This window comes from Petromyzon marinus, chromosome 23 (assembly GCF_048934315.1).
Source record: "Petromyzon marinus isolate PM22_M1 ecotype Great Lakes invasive population chromosome 23, UKy_Petmar_22M1.pri1.0, whole genome shotgun sequence".
NCBI classification, from domain to species: domain Eukaryota; kingdom Metazoa; phylum Chordata; class Hyperoartia; order Petromyzontiformes; family Petromyzontidae; genus Petromyzon; species Petromyzon marinus.
The window spans coordinates 5,364,444-5,382,318 of record NC_133689.1 but is presented as its reverse complement, the minus strand read 5'-3'; the positions used below and the strand labels follow the sequence as shown (position 1 = coordinate 5,382,318).

General features: G+C 48.8%; 2 protein-coding genes across 4 annotated transcripts in view; both read left to right on the top strand.

Annotated features, from left to right (window-relative positions):
• Positions 1-17,875, top strand: part of LOC116945221 (extracellular sulfatase Sulf-1-like) — a 371,767-nt gene that overhangs the window by 48,431 nt on the left and 305,461 nt on the right. For 2 of the 3 annotated variants that reach the window (XM_032959522.2, XM_032959523.2), the window contains exon 19: positions 1,852-9,479. The exons of the other annotated variant lie outside the window; for it this stretch is intronic. In XM_032959522.2, the coding sequence (XP_032815413.2) occupies positions 1,852-1,951 (100 nt within the window). In that variant the 3' untranslated portion in view covers positions 1,952-9,479. Of the gene's footprint in view, positions 1-1,851; positions 9,480-17,875 lie in introns of those variants that run through there. 3 annotated transcript variants of the gene reach the window in all.
• LOC116945220 (solute carrier organic anion transporter family member 5A1-like) overlaps positions 15,476-17,875 on the top strand; it is a 51,535-nt gene continuing 49,135 nt past the window's right edge. Inside the window, exon 1 of the mRNA XM_032959521.2 lies at positions 15,476-17,829. Coding sequence (XP_032815412.2) covers positions 17,253-17,829 — 577 coding nt within the window. The 5' untranslated portion in view covers positions 15,476-17,252. The remainder of the gene's footprint in view (positions 17,830-17,875) is intronic.

Genomic DNA, 17,875 nt, shown 5'->3' with positions numbered 1-17,875 from the left:
TTTACCCTGTCCTATCACGTGCCATTTCCAGCTAACCGGGCTGCTTCATCCTCAGATGCCCCCTCTTTGCCAGCGACCAGAACCATGCCCCATAGGGACACTTTTCCATGACAGGGCATACCCTGCTGGCAGAGAGGGCTACTCCAATCCCAGTTCCCCTATCTATCAATAACTGGCGCTAGGCGCCGTAGTGACCCATTACATCACCCCCCCCCCCCCCCCACCTTATAAAACTAAGCCATCCCAGCTGACCATTATACCTTAATTAACAAAACGATCTGCCTCCAACCACAATTTCCAATATAACAATAAAACCAACAACAACCGTCCACAAGAACAATATGCACACTTACAGAAGAACATTTTCCAAAAAACTTTTAAAAATTCCGCGAACACACAATAACCAACCCAACCCCCAGGCAATGTCCACCACCCAACACCCATAAGCGTGTCACTACCCACGAGCACATGAAGGACCCAGTTCAACCGGTAACACAATCCGGCTCGTGCATGCGACCACCGGCAAACGGCATTGGGATAAATAGGACGCTGGAGGAGGGTCATTTAAAATAGACGGGCTTCGAACGGGTTCTCATCGCAGGACCTCCAGGCGGGGTGGGAACGGGTTCCCCGGGGTTCCCGTGGACGATTTGAAGATAGCCTAACGGGCGCGGCCCCTCCCAGGAAGAGGAATCAACAGGAGGAGAAGGAGTGGGTGCCGGCCGCTCCGCTCTCCTCGATTGCCTGCCACGTGGTCTTTAGTTGGTTTTAAATGTTGCGTGAGCAGGTGATCTTCTGCCTGCCACGTGGTCTTTAGTTGGTTTTAAATGTTGCGTGAGCAGGTGATCTTCTGCCTGTCACGTGGTCTTTAGTTGGTTTTAAATGTTGCGTCAGCAGGTGATCTTCTGCCTGTCACGTGGTCTTTAGTTGGTTTTAAATGTTGCGTCAGCAGGTGATCTTCTGCCTGCCACGTGGTCTTTAGTTGGTTTTAAATGTTGCGTCAGCAGGTGATCTTCTGCCTGCCACGTGGTCTTTAGTTGGTTTTAAATGTTGCGTCAGCAGGTGGTCCTCTGCCTGTCCCGGGGTCTTTCCCCTCGTGGTGTCCACCGTAGGGCAGTTTGCCCTATGGACTCGGGTTCCATTCTCAGCACGTGTCCGAGTCTTCTCTCTGTTATGTCCTGCGTTGTGCATCTTCAATTGGTCTCGATGTTACAGGTCCCGGTTTGAAGTGTTGTCTGGCCAGAAGATGCGACAGATTTCCCTCAGGCGGTTGTTGTGGAAGGTTGCTAGGGAGTTCACGTCTATCTTGGTGGTTCTCTAACTTTCACTATTGTACAGAAACACTGATTTTACATTGCTGTTGTATATTCATGCCTTTGTCTTTAAACTGTATTGGCTCAGGGCCAACACCAGTGACGATTAGCTTGGACCGGTCATGGGTCTCCCCTAGGTCGAATCAGCCTCAGATTTGTACCTGGTGCGATGTGTAAACATCGCTACTCGGGAGGCAAATGTGGCTGGCCGTGGTGCTGGCCACCCACCCGCTCGCATGCCGTGCCGGCCTTCAGAGAGGTGCTCGCTAACAGCACTTGCCCCAACAGCCTGGTCTGGCTATAGGGGGGATCTTTGTCCTTGTTGTGTGTGTGTGTATGTCGTGTGATAACGCAAGGAACCAATCACGTTGCCTTCATCTACAAGACACGATTCCCTAAACCCATCTCCACTCCATGGCTAACGCTAATAGAGTCAGTCGCATGCCGTGCCGGCCTTGATAGAGTTGCTCGCTAACAGCACTTGCCCCAACAGTCTGGTCACGCGTGGGGGGGGGGGGGCGGATCTTTGTCTCTGCAGAGACCGACTGTGGAAGGGATGGCAGCAGTCGCATCCAGCGCCCAAGATTGAGGACCTCGGCCTGCCAACAGCGGGGCGAGGAGCAACGCGTGTCGCGTGACACGTGAAGCAGGAGGAGCGGCGTTTGTCTGTTGCGCACTGGTGGATGAGAGATATGGGCAGCACGAGTGTGTAGTCGCCAGGGCAGTAGCAGCAGCAGCAGCTCTGCCAGATCATCATCATCATCGCCGTTATTAACAGGTCCATAATTCATAATTATTATTATCGACAGCAGCTCTGTCATAATTGTCATCGCGATCAACGACAGATATTCAGAATCACTTTCACCGTCATTATCATCAGCAGCACCTCTTTCTTTATCTTTAATAGCAACAGCTCAATTAAAATAATCTACTATTTATCTCCACTGTTATCTTTAACAGCAGCAGCAGCTCCGTAATAATAATCTACAGTTCATCATCAACAACATAAACAGCAGGTCCATCGTCATCATCTGCAATATAAAATAATCATCAAAGGTAGTGGATGATGAAGTTGGAACTACTGCGGACGTTAATGACGATGCGCTGCTGATGCTAATGATATACTACTGATGTTAATGATAATCATGTACTGATCATATTCATGATTATGTACTGATATTAATGACAGTGATGCACTGCTGATGTGAATGATGTGTTACTGATGTTAATGATCACGGCGGCGATGCACTGCTGATGGTAATGATGATGATGCTCTTTTAAAGACGATTATGATGGAGCAGCCCCATCTTTCACGCGTTGCCCTGTGGGGGTCCCGCCCGGGCGCCCCCTCGCCCGGACGGGACCCCCACAGGGCAACGCGTTAAGAGGCAAAGCGAAAAAAAAAATTAGCGTCCGCCGGACTGGAATGGAGCCACTTTTGGCTGCCGTAGAGTGGAGCAAGCACCGAGGAATGAAGCAGCGATGCTAATAATAATGCTGCTGCTGCTAATGAGACTGGCTGCAACTGGTAACATTGGCACACGTGCAAACCGTTTATTCTTTTAATTGATAAATACCTTGTATGGAAAACGGCGCGTGGCATGCAAGTGACGCGGCGTGGTTGGCAAGGTGCGTGCGTGGATCATCCTCCATGCACATGGGGGGCCCCACTCCGACTACCGTGGGCCCCAGGTACAATTGTACCGGTTTGCACACTCGAAAGTTACGCCACCATGGCTTGCAAAATGATCCTTATAATCCAATAGTTGCTATTACTTATTCACACAGGAAAGCCACACCGAGTCGGAAGACTGGTTTCATCGCTGCGTTGGGGACGTTTGGCTAACGTCAATGGCATTGTGTGCGTTTCGCTTCGGGTGGATAGCGGAGAACCCAGACCAAAAGCTCACGGAGAGCAGGAGGGAGACCACACAAACTCCACGCAGAAGGCTTCGAACCCAGGTCCTTCATGCTCTGAGGTTACAAGTGTTACCACTGCGTCACCCTGATAATCGTAATGTCCATGTCTGAGCGCTGAGCCAGCGCCAATGAGATCTTCGGTATGAATACAGGCAGCCGCATTTCAGAGATTAGAGTTGTTTTTTTTTATTTATCGGGAGTTTTGACTGAATCTGAATGCTCTTTTTCAATAGGATACTGCACCGGGACATTTGGACAATTATTTTGTGGACTAAACAGTTAAATAAATAACGTCATTTATTTACCCAGGAAAGCCTGAGTCTCAGACTGTAGTATTTTCCATGAAGGTCCTGCATTGGGAATGTTTGGCCAATTGCCCCACAGTGATTCGCATATCGGAGGAACCTGGAGTGTCCCGGAGAAAGCCTATGCACGCGACGGAATATCGCTCAAATCGTCACACAGACTCAAGAAGCCACCGCTTGCATTGCCATCTTCTAGCCACCCCACAGCCCTCGTCGACAATATCTGGGATTCCCAATTTTTTTCGGCACTGCCTCCTACAGCAAAAGCCTCGTCGTGATCCGCCAACCCCACCTCCGCGTCGCCGGAATGCAAGGGGGCCTGCGTCGTAGCAACGGTCAGCTCCGCTCATTTCAATGTTTATTACACGTGTTCTTTTTTTATTTACCTGACCACGAATCGCCCGCTTTCACGGGCAGGTTTTCCCATCGCACCTCGCGCCGGCCTCGAGCCCGCGCTGCGATCGCGCCGTCCGTGTGAAGCTGTGAAGGTCACGCGCCGCGCCCCCAGCTCGCTGCCATGCACTACAGCCTGCATTACAGTGACGGGCTATATTGAGCCGTGCTCTTGGTGGAGGGGGGGGGGGGGGCACATCTGTACTGCCGCTATGAAGAAAAGGCGACCTAGGGAGCGCGCGCGGCGCACACACACGCGTGCACACACGCGCACACACACACGTGTACACGTGTACACGTGTGTGTGCGCCCGTCCGCTTCCTCGCACGTGCCCCTACCTGCTCGAGCTCGTGCGTTATTTTCCCACGGGGAGCGCTGACAAGGCGGCGGTTCGCGCACCGCACTGCGAGGCCGACCACTCGAGTTAGATTCCCGACCATGGTGGAGCGTCGGTGGCAAGCGCTATCGGAATCTGGCCTGGGTCTCTCGCCACGGGTTCACTCGGCCTTATGTGATTACCTCGTACTACTCAATGACTCCTCTTGTGCACCGTGCAGACCTCAACAGGTGCTCGCTAACATCACTTGCCCTAAGTGCTTGTTACGGCTCGCAGGGGGGATCCTTTGTCTGGGACTGCTAGTGGGGTGCTTAATGTGCTGCGCTGCGAACCCGGGAAAGCCGAGTTCGATTCCAGCTCACGGCCACCACCAGTCATATTTATCTGAACCGGCCTCTCCAAGGTCGACTCAGCCTCAAATGAGTACCTTGTACGATGTGTAAACATCGCCACTTGGCAGACAAAGGCGACCGGGCGTGGTGCTGGCAACCCCACCCCCTCGTGTGCCGTGCCCGTCTTCATAGATACTCACTAACAGCACTTGCCCCAAACGTCTGTTAAGGCTATACAGGAGATCTTTGTCTGTGGGTGCTGGAGGGACTTAGACCTCCCTCCCGCCCTCCCCTGTTAAATTGTACTCATGTAAGGCTCAGTGGGTCTAGGGGGCCACAGAATGGGTTCCAAATGGCGATGTGCCGCTGGCGATATGCGCGTGATGGATTTCACGTTGTGCTGCTGCCTATCTCAAACGCTTCAACTATCAGAATCTTTATTTAAACTCCAGGAGGAATCCGATGAGCTATGAAGCTCAATTTTCACAGACGTCCAGTGTGGGCGGGTCGGCATCGACCGTCATTACGGCTACGATTATGACGTCACTTGCCCCCCCCCCAAACCCCCCAAACCCAAAGTCAATAAGGGAGAAAAACTGCGATAACTGATGGTAGCATTCCATAGGACACTTTGCCCATTTATATTGTACGCGCCTGCTTATATACGCCCCATGTTTACGCATGAATTATGTAATGTCATAACATGGCCAAAGCCGTTGAGCCTGGATTAACGGGGCATCTCGGAATGGAAATGTCGTGTTGGTTTTTATACGCTGAGCAGAGGTGTTTCACTTTCCATTCTACTTACTGTTTGCGGTAAATCTGTAATCTGGTCTCTGCCCACCCAAGACTAGTTTCGGTGATCCCTTGGTGCCTCTCTCATCACGCTGGCCATGTGCACGGTTGTCGTCCAGTTGCCGCTACGGGTAGAATATACGAATGGCGTGCGATCCCACTATCTCTCTCTCTCTAATCGCCTTATCCAAACAATTGAATGCTTTGCGATGGCAGTGAGGTGGTGGCCATTAACACATTCAGCTCACGCCCTTTCAAACAACAGCAACATCATTTTTTTAGCGGATGTTTGGTGAATGGCTCATCCCACGTACGACATTTGGTGCTCTGTCGTTATAAGCAGGGTGCTGGGACTAACGTGTTTGAATAAATCATTCATAGAACACATCATTCTGTCCACCCAGCAGAATATAATGCGTTCGTAGAATTACTTAGTGTAAAAATAAAAAAAAATGATGGCAACGTCGTTGATACACAACAGGCGAGCACAAAGACAATGTGAGCATCGTAATGAATGTCTGTGCCGAGTGCTGATTACAAACGTGTTCTTTACGCGATTGCCGGCTGCATGGCTACGCGAGGATGCCGCCGTCGTGGCGGAACGGGGTTGCCAGCGTGCTGGACACGCAGTCACGGGCTCGCTGGTTCGACTCAATTTCCCCTGTCGTGACAGTTGAAACAATGGGGGGCAATGTATATGCTTGGTTCTTTCGGTAAAGTCACGTAGAAGGGAAACAATAAAAGAATTGTAAAAATATATATAAATATAAAACAATACAATTCTCACGACGTTTCGACTGCAACACGAGCAATCATCATTAGGTGTGAAAACCACAGCATTCTGTCCACCCAGCAGAATAAACAATACAATTCTCACGACGTTTCGACTGCAACACGAGCAATCATCATTAGGTGTGAAAACCACAGCAAGATAATTTGCTGTGGTTTTCACACCTGATGATGATTGCTTGTGTTGCAGTCGAAACGTCGTGAGAATTTTATTGTTTTATATTTTTATTGTATTTTATTGTTTCCCTTCTACGTGACTTTACCGAAAGAACCAAGAATATGAATCCCTGCAGTCACGAAAGCTTTAAATCAAAATGGAGGGCAAGTTTCCTAAATTTTGCACCTCCCCCCCCATAGCTGTCCACGCAGGGGTGTAAATTGGTTCACCGCCGTTCAGTAGACTGGCAGGTCACGTGTGATAGGGTAAAACGTGGGTACCCGCACCACATCCAGAGCTTGGATTTGTTGGCCAAAGTCCATCTAGAGGAGCCCTCTTGAGCTCCCTCTTGTCGAGAGGCCTTTCCACCAGCAGTGGCGTGAGCCAGCAGTCGCTTGGCTGCACCTTACGCTTGTATCACTCCACTGGACGGCGATAGTTTCACATTAATTTTGATTTGTGATGTACGGCCCTTTGTGAATCCACTGCTGAAGGTAAGCCTTCCCATTTCATTTCGGTCATCGGGGGAAGTCTGATTCATACTTTATAAGGTTGGTCAGAATGGGTTGGTGGAAGGGGTTAGGAAGTGGCCAGGAGCGGTTCGGATATCACGCGCCACTGATGTTAGCCGTGGCAGGGGCGCTGGGTTCATAATGCGGTGCAATAACCATTGCAAACCTCATTTAACTTTAAAAAGTGATTCCTGCTCAAATACGCATTGGTGCTCATCTCCTGTATACAGCGCAGAGCCAGTGGTGGAAATTCCACATTCATATGGCAGGGGTGAGTATATCCACAGGACATTCCTACAAAGTGGTAAATATTTTATCGACCCTGGAGCGATGATGGGCTGAGACAGCCCCCAACCAGGATTTGAAATCGCAACCTCGCGGCCGGGAGCCGCCTCACTCTTTTGCTGATCGCCGGTTTATTTAACAGTTTAACATTATATTATTGGTTCTTTCGGTAAAGTCACGTAGAAGGGAAACAATAAAATAATAGAAATATAAAACAATAAAATTCTCACGACGTTTCGACTGCAACACAAGCAATCATCATCAGGTGTGAAAACCACAGCAAGAAAATTTAAAAAAAGTGGCTTTTTTAACGTTAGCACCACGGAGAGCGATTTGGCAGTTATTCATATGGACGAGTCCATCTATGTTCAGAAAAGAGGAGGGGGGAGACGAAAATAATGGATGCGGTCTGAAAGCCACCGTAAGCGTGAACAATCAATTAAGATCCAAAATGGTTTATCAAATCCTTCCAATGATTGCTAAGCCAGAATCCATCTTCTCGGTTGAAATTGTCTCTGTGTTTGTATATGTGGATAGCCTCATGAACGAATCTCTCATGGTAGCCAGATGGCTTGCAGAGAACCTCTGTCTTGGAGAAGTCAATGTCATGTGAGCCTACTGAATTATAACAGTGATCTGCCACGGCCGAGGTGTTGGTCCTATCGTGTTTTAGGTCTGCTTTGTGTTCACGAATACGGTCCGAGACATGTCGTTTGGTTTCTCCAATGTAACTACTACCACAGAGGCAACTTAGTTTTTAAACGCCAGGGTACTGTATGTCCGGAATCACATCTTTTACAAACGGAACCAGATCACGGATTTTATGTAATGTGTTGAATCGGACCTGGATCTTGTGTTTATTCATGATTTTGGAGATCTTTTTTGTGATCCCCACAATGTAGGGTAAAGTGATGGTTTTGAATGGCTCCTCAAGAGGGTCCTTCTTCATGGTTGGAGTGATAGCTTTGCGGATTGTGTAGTCGGAGTAACCATTAGCCTTAAGAGCTTGGTGTACATGCTTGAGTTCACTGGCTATGTGTTCTTGGTCGGATATGCATTGGGCTCTATGGTGCAGAGTCTTGATGAGGGAATTCTTCTGGGATGGATGGTGGTGGGAATCCGGTTTCAGGTAAGCATCCGTATGGGTATCTTTCCTGTAGACAGAGTGGCTCATTGAACCATCAGGTCTCTTTTTCATTAGGACATCCAAAAAAGGTAGCTTGCCATCTTTTTCGACTTCCATGATAAATCTGATTGCTGGGTGTATGGAATTGATGTGGTCGAGGAATTGGTCTAGAGCAGGCCGGCCATGTGGCCAGATGACAAAAGTGTCATCCACGTACCTCTTACATAAGGTTGGGCGCAGAGTGGCAGTCTGGATGGCGTCAGTCCCAAAATTCTCCATGAAAATGTTGGCTACAACCGGATATAGGGGGGAGCCCATTGGGGTGCCCTCCGTTTGTTTGTAGAAAGTTCCATTCCAAGTGAAGTATGTATTGGTTAAACAGTGTCTCACCAGGGGGGGTACCTCAGTGTTTAGTCCTTGATGAACCAAGTCTTCAATGATTGCGATGGTGTCAGGTACAGGAGCCTTGGTGAATAAGGAAACTACATCAAAACTGACAAGCAGGTCGTCTGGGGACAGGGAAATACCCTTGATTGTCGTTACCTGGTGAGTAGACTTTTTTTTACCGCAGAGGTGGTTTTTCCAGTGAAAGGCCGCAGGATATCAGACAGAAAACGAGCCAGTTTGTAGTTGGGGGAGTTGATAGTAGAGACGATGGGACGATGGGGTGTATCTACTTTATGTATTTTTGGTAAGCCGTATAATCTTGGTGGCCTGGCAGCAGAAGCTTTCAGCGAGAACTGCTTGGTTTGATCAATTAATGCGGTTGAATCAGAAATGATTTTGTTGGTTTGCATGACGAGGCTGTTGGTGGGATCTCTATTTATTTCTGTATAGCTGCCACCGTTGAGTAATCCTTGAATTTTGTTGTTAACATTAAACAATCGAACGACATATATATAATATGTAGCAATTGTGGGTCCACATTTTCACGTCCGATTTATGGCACCGTTGTTGACCACCCATAATATTACACGCGGTGCACACGTGTGTGTGTGTGTCTTGAACATGAGTTACGTATGTTTGAATGCCAGTGTTTGGAAATACATACACGTTGTTACTCGTGTTGTTCTTTAAACATGCAAAACACAACGAATGTTAAGTTTGCTCGGTCAGCAATGTTCATTTCCGAAAATGTTGCTCCGAATGCTGTTGACATTGCATGATTTATTGTTGTTTTAAGATCCAATTAAATGTATTCCATAAACATTAAAATACATTGCGTGCGGTTTCTTGTTCAATATCCTGATGGGACGAAATGGCATGAACTGGACTAAATATATAAGGCATATTTATATATAGATAACTGTCATGTACACAACATATTGTGAGTCATGTCAAGGTTCATGTTTCCCCCCAAATAATTCAACGTGCCTCTCCATTGGCACTGGCAGTGCTTATTATATCAGCACGTGACTCTCGGCCCGCTTCCTGAGACCAACATCACTTTTATCTATCCCATGGGCCACGGAAAATTGGTATCCCTATTTTGGGTTGGTAAAATCTTCACCGTGCCAAAGTTCTTGAAGAAAATAAAGCTTGCTTTTTAGACCCCGGTGAGTTTAAAAAACAATACGCCAGGTGTGTGTGTATCGCCTTCACGGAGACAACCGGTTTTTCATTTTCTAGCAAGTGTAACAACGGTCTGCTCATGGAAATTTCGGTCAATGAATATACCCTGTTTCCGTTAAGCCTTACAAGTAGGGGCGGTTGAGAATTATAAAGGCGCTCTATAAATATAAAGTTAGATAAGATAGCTGGGCAACTATCCCACGCTGTATCCAGTACCAAAATGAAACACTTTTTTTCTTCATGATACTCCATTGGCAGTGGCAGAGGAGCACAAAAAAACAAAAAGCGTCAACGCATGTGTCAATATTGTATTAAAATGCTAAAAATATATATAATAATAACAGGCGACGTTTCGAGTGGAGAGATCAAACGGCACTCCCGTTCAAGGTTGCTCACAAGACGAGATATCGTATAATACACAACTTCAAGAGGTCTTGCATTAACATCTCTGACTCACGTGGCTTAAATTCACACCCCTGCGTAACCTTAGCCGCTCCGACGTTGTGCAGAGGCTATTTCGCGGGCGTATCTGCTGATGGGCATCCGGAATAGATTGAATCCATGGGACGTATTGGAAATTGAGCTGTATACATATCTGACTATCGTGTCATCTACTTCCCTTCTCCCGTCGATGAGTTCTGTTTTCACCTAAGGCTACCGTGACTTCTGACCGATCATGACTCCAGTCTACATGCCGTGGTGGAAATGTCTTAGTCGTCAAATAAAAGGCTGCTATGCCCCAATTTTCCGTCATCTCCGATTTACACGGTTGGCTACCTACGGTGCCGAAGGCAGATCAACATACATACGTACAGATGATCGTGACCGAGTGATTACAAATTCTAATGTTCTGGAGGGGACTAGAAAGCTGACATTAGTGTTTTTTTTTACACTGTGAGCCCCAATGACCTGTGCTCGATTGCCAGCTGAGGCCAATATCAGTGGCGAGTGATTTCTGAACCCGCTGTGGTGACCTACCAACACTGACCAGCGTGGTGAAGTATGATTAAACAACCCTCATGATTGACACCGAATTGGTGAGGACTTTCAGCACCTCCGTTTGGCATGGTTGGCTATGTACGTTGTGAAAGAAGTTCAACGTACGTACGTATAGCGATGTAATGCAAAAAAAAACGTGAATTATTAGATTGGATTGTTAATGTATTATAGGCAATATGTTAACAGTATGAAGTCTGTGTTAATGAATACCTCTTACTATTTAATGGAAATTCACTTGTACCTCCCTGTCGACAGGGAGGTTTATGTGGGGGGTGAGGGGGCGTGTGGGATACAATATATCACTTGCCCTCCCCCCCCGAGTCTGCCAAGAGGTTAGAAGGGTATGAAAAATAATAATAGGTTTGACCCTTTTCTTATGAATATGCAAACAAACATGCTCTGATAATATACGCATTGTCTTTGAAATTGATTGGCCTACACCAGGTTAGAAGGGGTCAACAAGCCCCATTACCACCCTCCCATAAAGCTGCCGATGATCTGCAACATCCCTGACCCCTGACTTCTACCAAATAACGCAGTGGAGTGAGCCAGATTTATGACACAATTGTACGCTTTGTGACACAAAGTGTTACACGTTGGCAGGACGCTAGATTAATATACAGTGAAGCGTCTCTGAGGTGGACACCCGGCAGCCAGAATTGTGGGTATGAAAAAGTAACAAAAAATACTTCTGGCATGAACGCTGTTCGCGTGCCAATGAAGCTGCGAGTCGAAGGGAAATGCTAGCTCCTGTACAGTAAACCTCTTAACGGCAGGCACGGGTGAGCCAGAATTTGCAGAATAAAATTATAAATGAAAAACGTCTGGGATGAACACTGTCCATGTGCTAATTAATCTATGAGCGGACGGACGTGGCAATCTGCAATCATCCACACCGGGCGACCAAGAGCCTGGGTCACCGCTTGCTTCCCGTAATCTTTCACTCACCTTTTGCTCTCGAATGACAGTTTAGAAGAGTTGTCCTTAAACGGCGAGTGAAAGGCGTTCACTAAATCAAAACTTCATTCGTTACGCTTGCAAAGTTAAATACATTTCATTTATTTGAAAAATGCGTATACTTGGATATTTCATTCATCAAACCTGTTGAATTTTGGAGAGAAAAAATGTGTGTAAGGGTATCAGTAGTGGATCAAGTGGGGGGCTGACACAATCGGGGAACTCGCTGCCCCAGACCGAATCGATCAAAATCAAGTTTTCCAAATAAATTGCTGTAAATGTTTTTCTTTAAACAAATCCCTTTAACCTTCCACGTCCCGTGAACCACCTCTGGTTCATGGTGACGTTGACTCGGATTGAACTTTAGTGATGTTCGAAGTGTTAATGGTAAATATTAAATAAAACAAAACGATTTAGTTTGGCTGATTATGTTATTCGGTGGTAATTAAATGTATGCGTTAGATTTTAAGTGCAAGGTGTTACGTGTAAATGTGATGTAAGTTTTGTAATTTTATCAATTATGCCTGGCATTTACCGTGCCCAGAATGGTTACTCTCCTCAAATTAATCTGGCTCAGAGGAAGCCAAGGACAAATAATGGCGGCCATATTGGATTTCAATATGGCTGCCTTTACCCAATACACGAACTAAAAACTGCGCGTCACATAGGGGGCTGATTTAAACGGCTCTTCCCACGTTTTTTTGTAACCCAGGATGTAAATAGGGCACTAATGCATCATCGAAACATACGTTCACCAGCGAGCAAGATGGCTACAGTGAATTCCACCGACAGAGAGCACTGCTACAACGCATAGAGAACTGCATACCAAGCAAGTATTTTTTGTTGCATTTGTTTAATCACGGTTGCTGAGCAATGGCCCAGAGGCCCAAAATGTCAAGCGATGAGCAGCAGGAACAAAGTAGGAGCGTCTGGTCGCCAAGGACAGGAAGGGGAGGGGAAGGAATGACCCGGTGAAGATGTCGGAGCACAAGACGGGAATGAATAGTGGGAGGATCGAGCAGAAGCAGCGTCTGTTTTCACAGAGGGAGGCGGGGAGACGGGAGGGATACAGAATGGTGGTAGCCACACAAGTCACGTGATTTACGGGAGGCTTGAGCTGATTTAGATTTATAGATTCATCGGGATATCTTGACAAGCGTAACGTGCGTTTTATTTTATTACAGCGAACAATTTGCTTTATATTGCGACCTGTGTATGGTGCCAGAAAGACGTGGCCACTACTTGTGCCATATTGGAACAAGGCAGAGAGGAAAGTAAAAACAAATGACCTAATGTGCAGTGGACACCTAACGGGCTTATCTGCCCATGGGATCGCGATGATGATGATGTATGTTGAACTTCTTTCGCACCGTACGGAGCCAACCGTGCTAATCGGAGGTGCCTGTACCTACCTTGCTGCAACCGTGTGCACGTGGCTACACGCACGAACCATCGTTACTTGTGGGCGTTGTGTGTGCGTGCTACAGCGATTACAAATTGGCTTAATTGGACAGTTTATTCTGAATCATCCCGGGTCGTTTAATTATAGCACACGCAATCACGCAATCACTCGGCGGCCTGGCGAGATGCAGCAGTTAACAAACACTGCCCTCTCGTTTCCCTTCGTCCAGGAGCCATGCGGTCACATCCATCAGACTAGGCACGATTAAAGATCGTCTGCGAGCACGTATTGTTAGCAACACAAGCGCCACATACGGTCGAGGGATGGACGCACCGAGCTAGAACCACGCGCGATTGATTTTGGCGTTGACGAGTTTTAAGCGACTGTATTTGAGGCTGAGTTGACCTATGGGAAACCCAAAACCAGAGGCGGATTCTGCAGGGTGGTCCAGATGTCTCTTGACCTCCAATGTTGTCCTGTTTGTACGTTGTAACGTTCTTGCCCGACCCTTCTGGACTTCTGTAAAAAAAGAGCTTTATAGCTCATCCGATTCCTCCAGTATAAACAAAGATTCTGATTAATTGACCCGGATAAACCTTTCTTTAAAAATATGAAGTTTTAGAGGATTAAACGGGGGTCACAAGACATCTGGATCACCCTGTACTTTTCAAGTATCTTATTATTAGGATTATAAGATGCACTTACCCCCCCCCCCCCCCTTTCTCAACATCTTTGAGACACATCTTAGTATCTGGTACATCATTATCATTTCGTGTCCACGTCGTTGTGAATTAACTATTTGTATAGCATTGGGACCGGGGTGCATCTTATAATCCATACAATAAACAGACACATATAAATGTCACCGTGTATATCTTTTTGAACCCACGCAAATATTTGGCCGGCTCGGTTAGAGGCATGAGCTCGTAAACCCTCGATGATGCCACCCTGTGCCAAAAAGCATCAGCTCCCACGTCTGCGCCACGTAAAGCGTCAGGGCAATGCCGCGTGCTAGCGAGCGCCTGTTGAGTCCGACGCCGCAAAGCCGCTGCCTTTGCCAGCAGCAGCGACGACGACGACAAATCCGCTTCCCATTTCATTTCCCCAGAGGCGAACGCCCGCATGAAGGAAGTTCCTATTTTAGACCAAGATTCGGGTGAGATTAGATCATTTACGACCAAATACCAATTGCACGCAAGCCATTGTCCCAAACGTCCACCGTCACACGTGCTCCGTGTGCTGCGAGAGCGTACGTACAGTGCACGTGCTCAGCACTTAACGTACATCAATGACAGGGAATAACCCAATCCCAGACACACTCACACACACACACCCTGGGGTGAGGGGGGGATGACCTGGTGTAAAGTGTGCAGTGACGTGCCGGGCTGGTGGATGTGCTTCAAAAAAGCCGATCTGTGTGTGTGTAGTGCTGTGTGTGTGCAGTGTGTGTGCAGTGCTGTGTGTGTGTGTGCAGTGTGTGTAGTGCTGTGTGTATATAGTGATGTGTGTGTGCAGTGCTGTGTGTGTGTGTAGTGCTGTGTGTGTGCAGTGCTGTGTGTGTGTAGTGCTGTGTGTGTGTGCAGTGCTGTGTGTGTGTGCAGTGCTGTGTGTGTGTAGTGCTGTGTGTGTGCAGTGCTGTGTGTGCAGTGCTGTGTGTGTGCAGTGCTGTGTGTGTGTGCAGTGCTGTGTGTGTGTAGTGCTGTGTGTGTGTGTGCAGTGCTGTGTGTGTAGTGGTGTGTGTGCAATCTGCTGTGTGTGTGTGCAGTGCTGTGTGAGTGTAGTGCTGTGTGTGTGTGTGCAGTGCTGTGTGTGTGTGTGTAGTGCTGTTTATGTGTAGTGATGTGTGTGTAGTGCTGTGTGTGTGCAATGTGCTGTGTGTGTGTGCAGTGCTGTGTGTGTGCAGTGCTGTGAGTGTGCAGTGCTGTGTGTGTGTGCTGTGTGTGTGTGTGCAGTGCTGTGTGTGTGTGCTGTGCTGTGTGTGTGCTGTGCTGTGTGTGGGTGCAGTGCTGTGTGCAATCTGCTGTGTGTGTGTGTAGTGCTGTGTGTGTGTGCAGTGCTCTGTGTGTGTAGTGCTGTGTGTGTGTGTGCAATGTGCTGTGTGTGTGTGTAGTGCTGTGTGTGTGCAATGTGCTGTGGGTGTGTGCAATGTGCTTTGGGTGTGTGTATTGCTGTGTGTGTGTAGTGCTGTGTGTGTGTGCAATGTGCTGTGGGTGTGTGTGTTGTCACAGTAGTGAGAGAGAGAGGGGGAGCGTGGGTGCTGGCCAGGGAGAGGGAAGAGTCACACGCGCTCAGTTGTTCCTCTACAAGTCAGGCGAACGCACGTGCTGGCAGCCGTGGTTTTAATATAGCTCTGCTAACACAGATACAAAGATCCCCCGTATAGGCTTTATAGATCTGTTTGGGGCAAGTGCTGTTAGCAAGCGCCTATGAAGGCCGGCACGACACACGAGCGGGTGGGTAGTGGTCAGCACCAAGCCCGGCCGCCTTTGTCTCCCTAGTGGCGATGTTTACAAAGCGCACGAGGTACTCATTTGAGGCTGAGTCGACCTAGGGGAGGCCCAGGACCGGTTCAGATAATCGTCACTGATGGTGTTGGTGACCGAGAGCTGGGTTTGTATAACACACGACCGCTCTCTGCTCTGGTTAGCACAGAGCACAACACACACACATATATATGCCCTGTGCGTAGTAGCCTTAACAGTCTTTTGGGGCAAGTGATTTTTCGCGACTTTATTTGTTACGAGCACAATACGCACGCACATATACTGCGCGCGACCTGGAGGAGTGTTTGTTCGCTGCACACACAGACGCAGGCAACAGACAACAACAAGCCGTATGTCTACACCAAGCCTAGGTGACATGCACGAAATGTAAAGCGAAAATAAGGATATACGCTACAGCTTTTTATTCGGGAAAATAGGCTGAGATGGGGGGGTTTCTTTTTTTAAAGTAGGATATTTTTAATCTCGCTAATGAAGACGTGCAGAGCGCCGTTCGGTTTCGTTTTGCTGTTGTCGCTGTACTCTTACAGCACTTGATTTAAATTGCTACCTATTCTGAGCGAGGTCAATTCGATTTGATCGTGAACGGCTTCGAATGACGGTGTCAACACTCAAGGATGTGACGACGACGACGACGGCGATGATGATGATGATGGTGATGATGGTGATGATGGCTTGGACGACGCGAGTTGCAGCACGCCGCCTCGCTGCGTGACAGCCAAAGCCCGATCTGCACGAGACGAGCAAAGTCCTCGCGGATGACGGGCGGACGGACGGACGGACAGACGCCTGCTGCTGTTGCTGTTGCTTCCCCGCCGTGAATGTCACGGGCCGTCGTGCGCGGAACATCGGGATGGAGTGACCTCATCGGCCGTCTCTACGCAGCGCAAGCGACACGTGGCGAGCGCGCGTTCTGGAGGAGGTGGCCCCTCGCGCGAGACGTCTCGGAGCTCGAGTGGAGTTGAGAGGAGCGCTGTCGCCGAGGGCGTTGCGTTGAGACGGAAAGCAGCGGAGGAAGAGGAGGAGCGAGGACGCGGGAAGATGCCCTGGCAGGGTGTTTGGAAGAAGCATGTGACCGAGAGTTCATAGGGCTTGAGGGTCGAGAGAGAGAGAGAGCGATAGAGAGGCGGGAAGGTCTGGCGGAGAATTGCTGACGGAGTTGGACAGCGACTTTGAATGTTAGATTTGAGTGGAGAAAGAAGTGACAGAGCAATTCGACTGTGTGGAGTTTCAAGAGCTACGCTTCATCCTAGCAGCTAGAGCGGAAGGCTGAGGACGGATAGCGAAGGAAGTAAAGTGACATTATTTTAAAAGGCGAAAAAAGTCGATGCGGATTTGAGCGAGCTGAGAGAGAACGGCGAGCTATCGTGGGGAGGGATAGAGCCACAGGAGTTAGCACGACGGGATCGACTCAATGAGAACGTTGAGCCATCTCTACCAACAGCACTGGGAAGAATAACATCAACAACAACAACAACTCTACACACATCCCAAAACGGAGACACTGACACAGGGGAGAGAGAGGTAGAGACGGGGGCTGGGTGGGGTGACGGAGAGATGTCCTCTCACAAACAAGCGCCGCTGTCTCCGCACTCCACCGGCGCCGGAGTTGAACCCAGCGGCCTTTCGACGCGCGGCTGCTGGTGCAGACGTCGCTTCGAGGACTCGCGCTGCTTCTTGCTCTCGATGTGCAGCCTCACCTTCGTGCAGGCGCTCATGGTGTCGGGTCTTCTCAACGGGGTCATCACCACGGTGGAGAGGCGCTTCAAGCTGCGCAGCTCCGAGTCGGGCCTGGTGGTGAGCTGCTTCGACGTGGGCAGCCTCTCCGTCGTCGTCTTCGTGAGCTTCTTCGGCGGTCGAGGTCGCAGGCCGCGGTGGCTGGCCGCCGGCGGGCTGCTCGTGGCCCTGGGAGCTGCCATCTTTGCGCTGCCCCATTTCTTGACCAAGGGTAGTTCCTCCTCCTCCTCCCCATCATCATCATCATCGTCGTCGCCGTCCTCCACGAACGTGGGTGACCTCCCGGGACCCTACGCAGGAGACTCGGGGATGCAGACTCCGTTGGAGTTGTGCGTGCCGACGACATTGGCGGAGAGTCCCAACGATTCCTCGCTCGGGGTCACCAAGGGACAACCAGGTATGGAGCAAAACATCTCGCTGTTGTTGTATCGTCGTCGTAAACA